At 41.2% G+C, this 11418-nt stretch overlaps 1 protein-coding gene across 5 annotated transcripts in view; it reads right to left on the minus strand.

Moving 5' to 3' along the window:
• pltp (phospholipid transfer protein) overlaps positions 1 to 10742 on the minus strand; it is a 33808-nt gene extending 23066 nt beyond the window's left edge. The window contains exons 1-8 of one of the 5 annotated variants that reach the window (XM_028811975.2): positions 10587 to 10742; positions 7349 to 7475; positions 6652 to 6751; positions 6311 to 6439; positions 5873 to 6028; positions 5175 to 5238; positions 4820 to 4883; positions 4411 to 4502 (exon numbers count right to left, since the gene is read on the minus strand). In XM_028811975.2, the coding sequence (XP_028667808.1) occupies positions 4411 to 4502; positions 4820 to 4883; positions 5175 to 5238; positions 5873 to 6028; positions 6311 to 6439; positions 6652 to 6751; positions 7349 to 7454 (711 nt within the window). In that variant the 5' untranslated portion in view covers positions 7455 to 7475; positions 10587 to 10742. Of the gene's footprint in view, positions 1 to 4410; positions 4503 to 4819; positions 4884 to 5174; positions 5239 to 5872; positions 6029 to 6310; positions 6440 to 6651; positions 6752 to 7348; positions 7476 to 9384; positions 9406 to 9455; positions 9697 to 10197; positions 10275 to 10436; positions 10550 to 10586 lie in introns of those variants that run through there. The other 4 variants (XM_028811976.2, XM_028811977.2, XM_028811973.2 and 1 more) reach the window with 4 other exon arrangements.
• Between the last annotated feature and the right edge of the window lie 676 nt (positions 10743 to 11418).

Raw genomic sequence — 11418 nt, forward strand, 5'->3', positions numbered from 1 at the left:
AATGGATTATTTTTATCTCGACCATACCTTTCCAGGTCGATGGATAGGTCATAGTGGACCATTGCCATGGGCTACCACACTCCCCTGATTTGACACCCTGTGATTCCTGGTTATGGGGTATGGTGAAGGAGCGCGCATAAAGCAGGAAAGTTCATGATATCAATGACTTGAAGGATAGAGTACGGGCTGTAGTATCATCTATTCCCCGCAAAATGTGTGTCTGGGCTTTAAATGGTACTGTTGCTCTTTGGTTTTTGTGTGTTGAACATGATGGCCAACAGGTAGAGACATTCCTGTAAATCATCTTGCACATATGACGTTTGTTTTGTGAATAAATTGTTTCCACCATTAAAATGTTAACACAATTTTGACTCACCCTGTATAAAGACATATTTCGCAGCCTTTACAGATTTTCAAAGGTGCTGAGCAGAATTTCCCTTATTCCCTTTACTTTTTAATCTCTCTCTCAAGCCTATTTTAGCTGTTTTAAAAGCATGTGAGTTGATTACACCAGTTATTGCACAGAGCTCCCTACACAAGACATCCTTATTTGAGAATCATGTACTACTCTTTGTAGAAAATGCTCCCTCTGGCCTTCCATACCCTTCTCCTAAACCCCACTGGCCAGTTCAGTTAAGTACTTGGGCACTGACATTTCTCCTTCCCTATCAGACATAGTCACAACTAACTATAGGCAGATTTTTAAAAAGATCGAGGACTCTCTTGCATCTTCATCATTCCCTCCTCTGTCATTTAAATCACAGTTGGTAGTTATTACCTCTGTATTACTTTGTAAGTGCAATATTGACCCTTCTACCTCCTAAAATGTTTGTGTCTAATGTTAAATCTCTGCTATCCCACTTTTTTATGGAATAAAAAGAGAGCCATCTATCTCTCTGCCTAATCTAGAGTTTTAACGTTGAGCATTTACTCTTTCACCAACCTGGGTGATTTTTCCACCTGACCTACCCCTACACTCTGACATGTTATGAAATCCAACACTGCAACCCCTAAATTCAAATCTAATCACCCTTTCTCCAAACTCAGATAAAGGCACGCTTTCTAAATTTTGGGACACTATTAAGCTACACTGTGGAAACTTGATGCAAAGTTGGAAAATGGCTGAATCCTTGCCATTCTTGGCATTCACAAACCCCATTCTTCAATAATTTATCTTTATGAACTGACAGCAATCCCATTGCCTTCCCATCCCATCTTGGTCATCTTGTAGCATCCAGACATTAGGAGATATTTTTGATGAGTCAGGGCTCCACATATTCCAGTCTTTGAGGTCCAAATTTTCCATTCCATCTTTCTCCTTATTCTTTTATCTAAAACTATGATCTGTTCCTAACGCGCCTGTTGTCTCATTGTTTTTGCCTCAACCACATCATCCCCTTTAAAAATCTCCTTTTTGACTCCCCCCTTTGAAACCAGTTGCTGCATTATACTCTATCCTTTGCCAGGCGTCCTATGATCCTATACCATCTATTTCAGTGTAGCAGCATAGCCTCCCTCATACTCCATCCATTTGTAGATAAATGTTTTCAGACATATTCCTGATTCTTCCTAAAATTTTGATCTACAATTTGTGTACATCTTTTGTACTTAACACCAGAATCTGCTTTGTTATGGACTTGACTAATGATCCTGCTTGTCATCTCTTTTCATTGAAGACTCCAGGTACCCTTCTACATATGTTCTGGGAATGCCCATTAGTATCTACCTTTTGGCTCTCTGTAGCTGCCTTTCTATCCTCCATTTTATCCATTAAAATTCCATTTTCCCCTGAAATTCTTTTCTCTCTCTTTCTTCCCTCCAGATGAGGCTTCTTACATTGGTTACAATGGCTATTAAGAAAGCCTTAGCCTTCTGTTGGAGGTCTGTTGACTCTATTTCCATTCCTGTTTGGAAATCTGCTTTCTTCAAACTTCTCCTTCTTAAACTCTTGACTTCATTGGTCATCTACATCCTATGCTCATAAGTGGTACTACTATGTTGAGCTTGTCAGGGGCCAGATGATGGGGAATCCTGGCCATACTTCACTCCCTTATCCTGTTCATAATCATCAGCTGTAGGAGTGATGTTTACCTCTTCTAGTGTGTTTAGGTATCTGAAAGAGGTGCCAAATTACCACAGAACTTGACGATATAACCAACGCACTTATCCTGTCATTTATGAAGTGTAGCTCACAACTTATAACTGAAGGAAATACAGCTACTAATTCCATGAAGTATTTACGCAGCACTGTATATGAGTTTCTGGAAAATCAGCATGATTACTAAAAACTGCTGTCTAAAAATGAACACTGAGACATACTCCAGCCAGAAGTCAAACTGCAAACTGCCTAATGAGGAGTACCATTTGACCACTATAAAAAAAGAGTTAGAACAGTGATAAAATGCACATTTCAGATATTAATGTATCTATAGTAACAGGACTGTGATTTTAAACTGGTGGAAGACTGGAAAAAATGAACCAAAACTTCACACATTATTATGGCTTAACCATTTTGGTGCTTGGCCACTAATTACAGTCTTTAGAGCTGACATCGGAGACACCACACCAAAGACAGCAAGTACATAACAAATTTGGGCTTCTTAGAAGAGAGGAAAAATCAAAGCTATTCAAAAAAAGTGACCTCAAATCTTCATCACAGTTTGTCAACAGATTTCAAGTCCAAAATTACATTTTTTTGCCTCACTTCTAACTGCTACGTTTGCCTACATTTTACCTTGTTTTTCCAGTTTTTCATTTTACAGCCAGTAAGCTGGCCTTTGGAAGCACTGTTCAGCTTTTAGCATGATTGTGCCTTTGTGCTATTTGGAGTTTATAAAAATGGAAAAATACAAATCAAATTAGTACCTACTAGTAGAACAAAGGTTTGAAAATAAAGAGTGCCCAAAGTAGAAACATTCCTGTGGCCTAAGCCAAAAAAGAACTGAGCGGGCATGTTCAAGATGAGCTCACAACATCTGACATGGCAGCAAACAGGCAGGGACAACGTGCACACAGTGATAAATAAGCACAGTAAAGTACAGTAAATAAACATACGCAGTACACATAGAAATATAACTTCAAATATGATACATGAGCCCATAATGAATTGTGAGTTTCCACTGTAAAGGTGTTCTTTTTTGTAAAACTAATTTAAAGAAAACATGGAAAAACAAAATGTATATTGGAAAAAAACACTAAACAAATGGAGAGAAAACAAAAAACATACAAACTAATACTGTGCAATGTATGGTCCCATATAATGTGCAATCCTTCACAAAAAGTCTAAAAGTGGCACTGGCTCACGTCAGCATTAACTGTTGCAACCAACAATATAGCTGGACTTATCTTGATTTAGACACCTCTAGCTCTGGACAGGAAAATATCTATAAGGCTTTCAAAAGTGATATGTCATTACAAGGCGCCAAAGTTAAAGCTTGTAACATTTTTGAGTGCAGGGGACCCTTTTCATTGTTTATGTAAGTATACACTGGATGACATTCTCATACTTTTCTACACAATGATTGTCCAAGATGGAAAGAGCAACCCAGTAGTTTTATGTATTTATTGGTGCCTTAATTTTTTCCAGCATATACTTGCCATTGTGCCCTTTTGCTGCTGCGCATTTGTTAGCATGCCCTCCAAAATCATCTCCATCATTCCATTATCCAACCTGCTATATCCTAATTACAGGGTCACGGGGATCTGCTGGAGCCAAACCCAGCCAACACAGGGCGCAAGGCAGGAAACAAACCCCGGGCAGGGTGCCAGCTCACCGCAGGGCACACACACACACACACAGCACACAGCACACACTAGGGACAATTTAGAATCGCCAATGCACCTAACCTGCATGTCTTTGGACTGTGGGAGGAAACCGGAGTACCCGGAGGAAACCCACGCAGACACGGAGAGAACATGCACCAAAAACATCTCTCTACGAATAAATCAAGGAACTTGAAGGTTCTCAATATTTACAAGGTTTCATTCCATCTATCCATACATCCATCCATTCTGAGAGCTGATTCATTTTATTCAGGGTCACAGGGGCTGGAACTGGAAAAATTGGGTACAATCAAACACCAAACCAGTATTCATTTCAAGGCACACTCCCACACACCATACAGTGTCAATTTACAGCCACTAATTAACCTGAAACAATGAATGTTTTAGGAAACCAGCGTGGTCTCAGAAAGCAACACAGCACAGGGAGAACTGTGCAGACTCCAGACTTATAGGGCCAAAGCTATAATGCAGCAACAATGACCCCTGCCACCCCAAGTATATTCCATTAACAGCACTAACAGTCTTCTAATTTAAAAATTGTTTAGACTAAAGACAGGCATCCACTGTTCCAGGAACAGAGTGTGACAACCTGGTGCTGTGGTTTTGGAGGAGGAGGTACATGCTTACCATGAAGTCCATGTCTAGGTTCTCTGAGGTCACAATAGGGTTACTGAGGAGGGAATAGTCAATTCCAACATAGTTGTCAACTTGTGCCTGGACTGGAAGAGAATTAAAAGAGACAAAGTTGCGTTGTGTTTGACTGTTATGGCTGTTGATACTTATGGATCCAGCAGAATCTGCTTTGAACCTGACTCTCTGCTTCCTATTTTTGAAAATGCACTACAATGGAAATCAATATTCTTATTTCTGCAGAGTATAACATGGCTATAAATGCCTTTGCTGTGACACTTTATTACATTATGTGAGTTTGTGTAAGACCAGCCCACTCTTTCTATTCTGGGCCATAAACACACATGGTGCTGGACAAAATCTGGTTAACTATGGTATGTGAAACAGAATAGAAGTGGACACTCACCAGGCACAGTGTCCAAGAGAGAATTTAACAGCACTGTTCCTGCATTGTTGAGCACTGGACAGATCTGAAAAAAAAAACAACTCAAACATGTCACCTTAACAAGTACTGCAGGAGCAGAGCTGACCTCAAAGTCATTACAGCCCTAAAAAGTGGCCAGTGACAGCACAGACATTAATGTCCTGCACCTACAACTCTCCACTCCTTATTGTTAGAGCTTTCAGTTCTTTCATTTGAAATTACTAGCCAAAAAAGTGAAGGCCAAGCTGATAAACACACTGACTTGTTTAAATTTTGTTATCCTAATTATACTCTTTAGCATTCCTATGGGAGCACACTCAGAGCTAGAGTTACATACCTGCTGGTTTAGTATGAATCGCATGCCTGTGGTGATGAAAGAGGCGAGGATGTTGTATACCTTGCTGCAAGGAAAGAAAGCATTAGAGCAGATGGTCAGCTTTCCCTCTGTCATATCTTTCTTCACACTGCAGAAATGTCTACCCCTTGTCTGTATAGACCAATGTCCCAATTCCGTACAGTATCTCATATCCAAGTGCTCACTTCCCTCTAGCTAGTCTTCTTTTTGTCAGCCCCCTGTCTTCTCCCTATCACATTAACAGCCTATGTATAGAATCATTCTAAACTGAGATGTTTGTCACCTAGGATTTCGCTATTCTAGTGTAGATTCTTATCCAAGGAATATCTCCATTCTCTTTAATTCTGGAAATATATCTGACCCTTTTCTCAGTCTTATGCTAACGCATAATCTTCTCTTTCAAAACATTCCACTGCTGTCACATACTATACATACAGTATACCTCAAATTTACATCTTTGTGTAACTTTCACCATTCCTTTCCCCTTATGGTACTGCTTCACTTGGCTGTCTGCCCATTGTTTATATCTACCCCTTCTGCCTGTCCCAGTGCCTTTCCCCTTTCTGTACTTTGCCTTGCATACTTGCATTTTTTACTACTGACATCCAGGCAACTTCACGAATCTACTAGAAATGAACATATATTAGGATAAAATAAAAAATAACACTTTTCTTTCCTACCTCATAGTACCAGAGAATTTAGCACGCATTTTGGAGATTGATGCATCACAGATGATGTTGGATATCTTTAGACGGCCAGCTTTGTCCTTAGACAGCCTGACAGCTGTATGTATGTTGACCCCCTCAGCGGATGCATTGATAGAACCAACATCTTGACTAAGAGAACAAGAAGGAGGATGTTTTATTGGCCCACAAGAAACATCCAAAGTGGACTGATTGTCACACGTAACAGATTTACACAGTACTGAGAGTCTCACAATTCAACTGTTTCAGCTTGAAGATGAGATAGCACTATGTATAAAGCACAGGATCACTGCACAGGCTGTTAAATTTCAGAGAATATGAACTCTCTCTCCTGTACACCTGCCATGAAGGACAGTCGTGCAATGTTCAATCTACTACAGTAACAGATTAACTGAGTCAGCAATAAAAACTCACAAGAGCCAGTAGAGGATCTGACGCTTGAAGGTGAGGCTGATGGAAGAGTTTTGCACCTCAAAGACGATGCCGAAATCCGGCTGAAAATGCAGGTCTGAATATGTGATGTTCAATTCTGTGATCTTCACCCTAGAGTTAGGTGTACAACATAAGTAAATTAACCAGTCAGTTATACCAGTAAGACTTGTTAATGGATAGTGTACTACTGGCACTTGTGTCTGGAATGTGAGAATCCTGGGGTACAGGCAGGATGAGGGACAAGATCAAACTTAAAGAGGAAAAAGACAGAGACACAAAAGTAAGAGATCAAGGAAACATATCACTAAAATATCAACACTCACTCTTTTATAGAGTATGAGAATCGGCCTTCCCTTCCAGACATATCAGGGATGTGAATGTTCTCTAGCTCCTCCTCCACAAACTTCAGGCTTTCCTGCCTCACTGTGAAAAGACACAGTCAGATGTCAGAAGCCAATCTTACTGGATTTAACACAGAAGCCCATATTTTGTTTAGATGTTAGTAGCCTTGGGCACATTTGATTGGACAGACCATCCAGGTGTATGTACTAAATGTGTGTCCATGAGTACAATACAGTGACAGCTGTTAATACTTCACTACTATACATTATTAGACAGCTAGAGAAGAAATAGTGGCAAAAGAGACCTGAAAACACTGTTCAGAAAATGCAGAGCAGGGTCCTCCTCAGACAACCACAATGAAATTCATTCCCTCATCTTCTAACCCAATTATCTTGTTTAAGGTTACAAGGATCAGAGCCTATCCTGGCAGCACTGAGTGCAAGGCATGAACCAGTTCTGATTAAGAGGCCAGTGCATCACAGAGCTCATTCATGAACAGACACACACTCACTCATGGAAAGCAAATTAAGAGTGGCCAATTGACCTAACACACACAGCTTTAGGATGTCACAGGAGAACCCAAGCAGGCATACGCAAAAGTGCAGACTAAACTTAAGCAGCAGCCAGACTGAGATATGATCCTAGTGCTGGCTGAATTTCACACAGTAGTATTCTTACAATATTCAAGACCCTTGCTTGTGATTCGAATTTTACACCCAGGAGTGACAGCAGATGCCATGGAGATGATACAAATCAGGAAAAAAGCACATTTCAAGGCAGCCATAGTTCCTCACTCTGCCAATAGCTGAAACACAAAGACAAAACAAAAGTTACTGTTTAGTCAGTCATACTTAGAACGTCTTAAGAGTTAATACGTTTCCTTTCTTATTGATGACACATGTGATTTGCCATTTCCTATCTGGCTGCCCTTTGTGCCAAGACTCTTGCCTGCCTATCTGTCTGACTAGGAGCACAGGAGCCTGTCCATCAGAATAAATAGCGGTGTTTGAGGAGGGGGACCTCTGAATTATTACTTCCTGTCTGCTGAGACTCCAGGATGGCTAGAGTGCCTTTGGGTAAAGGCTCTTGTCTTCCTGGAAGTAATTACTGCCCCCTGAGTGGCTACTTATAAATATAAGTGGACATTGAACTGAATCTGGTTCAAATGTCTAGAGGCTTTCCCTCATGAAGGTGCCCAACAACTAGGAGTCTGCCAAGCTAAGAACTAAGCCCATTAGAGTAACTTGAAAGCCTCTGGAACTTAAATCAGTCTGGTGGACCAGAGGTCATGGATACCTATCTATTAGAGTAACTAGACACACTCTGACTTATAAAATAGTATAAACCCTCCAAGCTAAGACTGATGTAATCGTTTGGCTAGAGGTCCACTGACCTAAGGCTTCTATACAATGCAACCTTTTTTTGTATAGTGCTACTCAATGGGTGCAGTCACAGAGTGCTGTGAACAAATTCAAAGGTAAAATGCAAGTATACATTATACCAATTACCAAATACAAAATTAGTACATATAAAGATTCTGATTTGTTAAAATACAAAGAAAAACAGAATAGAAACTAATTAACATAACTGGCAGCCAACATTATCTGTCCATTAGCTATTTAATAAAGTAGGAGATTAAAACTGCAAAAGAGAAAGTCAAAGACAAAGTGAGAAACAGTGACAGTCCTAGAGACCTCTGCCAAGTAGGCGCCTACCCTTCTTAGCCATTCTATGGTGGAGTCGGTGCTAGGCTGTCCAATTCCATGACAGAATCTTTCCATCTGATGATTCTAACGCTCCTTTTTCTGAGATGACTTTTCCATATACAGGAAAGCACCTTGGCAGCAGAGCAGTGGCACCGAGTGCCACATCAAGATACTGAGAAGAAAAACATTCAAGTACCTACGGTGTTTCCACTCGAAATGATTAACAGTTTCCCTCTTTCTCTAATGAGCCTTCTGAATGACCACATATTCCTCTGAAAGGAGACTCCAGATTAGAAGCCACCTGAACTGAAACACCTGTGTATCAGACTGCAGACCCTCAAAACCAACAGTCCTGTCTAACAAGAGTAACTAATCAGTCACTGATCAGAGGCTGCCCCCACAATCCTACTCGTGTGTCTCTCTCATTATATATATCTATATATTCTAACAGCAAATACACACACACACTAAGCCCAAGTACTCGGGCTTATCCCATTATATCTCTCTATATTTTGTTCAGTCATTGCATTGCTGCATTAGATTTTATATTTAAATTTGTCCTTGCATGCTGAATTAGATAATAGATTTATCTTTTTGTATTTTGTGTTGTTCTTCTATGTCAATTCTAAAAAGCAAAATTCCTAGAACACATTAGTATACTTGGCCAATAAGGTGCATGCTGTCCATTTCCTGCCATGAACAAAGATCTGAGCATCACAGATCACCTCCCTTGCATAATCAAAAGGCCGTTAGCATTGTTCATCCCCAGTAGCAAACACTTCTGCATTACTGCTCATTGTGGCCTTGATGCAGATTAATCTAGCTGAAAAGCAGATGCATTTAGCCATGTCACAGAAAAGCAGGCAGGCCTTGCCAAGTGGAATCACTGCATTCGCCTGTGGCGGCAGGATTTATATGTCTCATAAACTTGTTCTATAGCAGATGGAAGCCTTTGTGTGGTTTATCATGGCCACACACTCCCCCAGCTCTCTAATTATCCTGACTCACAAGAAAACTTGTTCGGTTGAGCAACCCACAGCTCCTCTTAATCCTTGGCTGCTGCAAAAATGCTTCCTTGCCTTGTTTTGTACCGCTCCGATTCTTCTCACTGGTGTCCTCCTGTGTGGCAGCTGCTCCTCTTGCTAAGCGTTTTACCGCAGAATATCTTGTAACCTCCAAGTGTCCTGTTTATCAGCAGACTGCTGCCTCCAGTGAGATGTGACAGCTCTTAAACGTTTTGATCTAATTCGGTAGGGGTGGGGGAATAATTCAAAGTGACCAAGCCACTTCCTCCTGAGCTGCTGACCCACAAAGAAACTTCCTTTAACAGCCAAATAGCCTTTCTTGCAGAGCCCCTGCAGCAACTAACACATTTATAGGGTCACAAGGCTTGGCTTCCTACAAAACAAGACCACAGACAGGACATCCCAAGGACAAGTGGGAACTTCCAAGAACACAGGAAATAAATATAGTGCCACAGAGTGTTAAAAAAATATAGCCATGAACTCACAGACTGAAGGCAGGAGAAAAAACGGGGGCTACGAGTAGGGCAGCCTATTTGGTCAAGATTCCCTCAGTAACAATCCAAGTCTCCTACAAATAACTGAATAAAACTAACAGCCTGATGATCACAGAGCGAGGTCTCATACAATCATGCAACCCATCAGTCAGTCACGAATATGCTATAACCGAGTATGAATGTATGCTAGCTGTGATTTTCCTGCAAGTGCTGAATGAAGATTCCTCAGATTTCCTGAAATCCAATTGTAGATGTTCCAGTTTCCTCGGTAGTCATCACCCATTAATGACATTATAACCCACCTTTGCAAGAAAACAGGACAGTAGTGGGAAGCAGGCATCATCTATCAGGCAGCTAGGCTGGACACCTTGTGATAACTGAGGGAAAGGTTTTCAAGTTACTCTCTCTGAACTTTATTCATCCCCACACTCAGTGTGCCCCCACTACAACTTAAAACAAAACCCATTCAGTAGCACTACCATGACAACGGAAGTGCCACCTAAACACAGCACAATGACCCGATTGTCCGCAACCTGCCTACCTTTGCCAGGGCCATTCTCTTGGCTGCATAACCTGGCTGACATGCGTCCTGCCACAGCCATTCCAGTTTGATGCAGTTTGCCTTGTTTTGTAAGTCTTTCACCTTTGTTCCGAGTTTCTAACAGCTTGCACAACAGACCTTAATACTTACAGCTCTTATCTTTGGCTGGCTGCTTGGCTTGTCCGTTAACTGGAAATGTTGCTTTTTTTTTTAATATTAAAAAAAAAGAAGCAGCTGGTATGGAGTTACGCCACACACTCTCACTCTCTTCGCCTCCTGCAAACCCTCTTATTATATAGGCAGGTGGGGTCTCAGCTCTCTGGGCAGGACTGATGTGCGGTTTGCTGTAATCACTGTAATTCACTTAATAACTGGGCAGAAAAGCTGCAGCATTTGAGGCAGATCATACCACCCCTTTCATATGAACCAGTCAATCAAATTCTAGTCAAAACCCTCCCATCACACCACCGTGGTGAGTCAGCACTGCTTACGGGGGCAGCCTACAGGGGGTGCACTCTAAGCATTCTCATAGACCCTGCTGAAGTTCCTGTGGATAACTAAATAGAAATCCCATCCATAGTCTCAGGCTTAATATGGTAAGGGGTGTGTGGATGTACTTTCTCTCCTAAATTCTAGAAGTTTAAAGCTGATCATTAATACTGTAAGAAGAGTAGAGGCGGCCATGAGTTGCCAAACCTCCTCAAGTTTTCATCCTTTGAAGTCGTAGTCGATGCATTAATGACTTCTCAGAATAGCAGCACCAAAGGACAAGCAGAACTTCAGTAAAGCCACAGAGACTATCCTGCCTGGAATGGCTCCTGGGAAGGAGCCTGTGGTTGTGCGGCACGCCTCTCTTTACAGCATGCTGAGACTCTGTAAAAATCGATGTGTCCTTTTGTCAGCTGTATTTCAAGTCTTCTTGCTTTTTGCTCACTTTCCTAAAATTTGTACACAGCATGGCTGGATTTGTCTTAGCTGTCTT

Source organism: Erpetoichthys calabaricus, chromosome 10, assembly GCF_900747795.2.
Source record: "Erpetoichthys calabaricus chromosome 10, fErpCal1.3, whole genome shotgun sequence".
Lineage (NCBI taxonomy): Eukaryota > Metazoa > Chordata > Cladistia > Polypteriformes > Polypteridae > Erpetoichthys > Erpetoichthys calabaricus.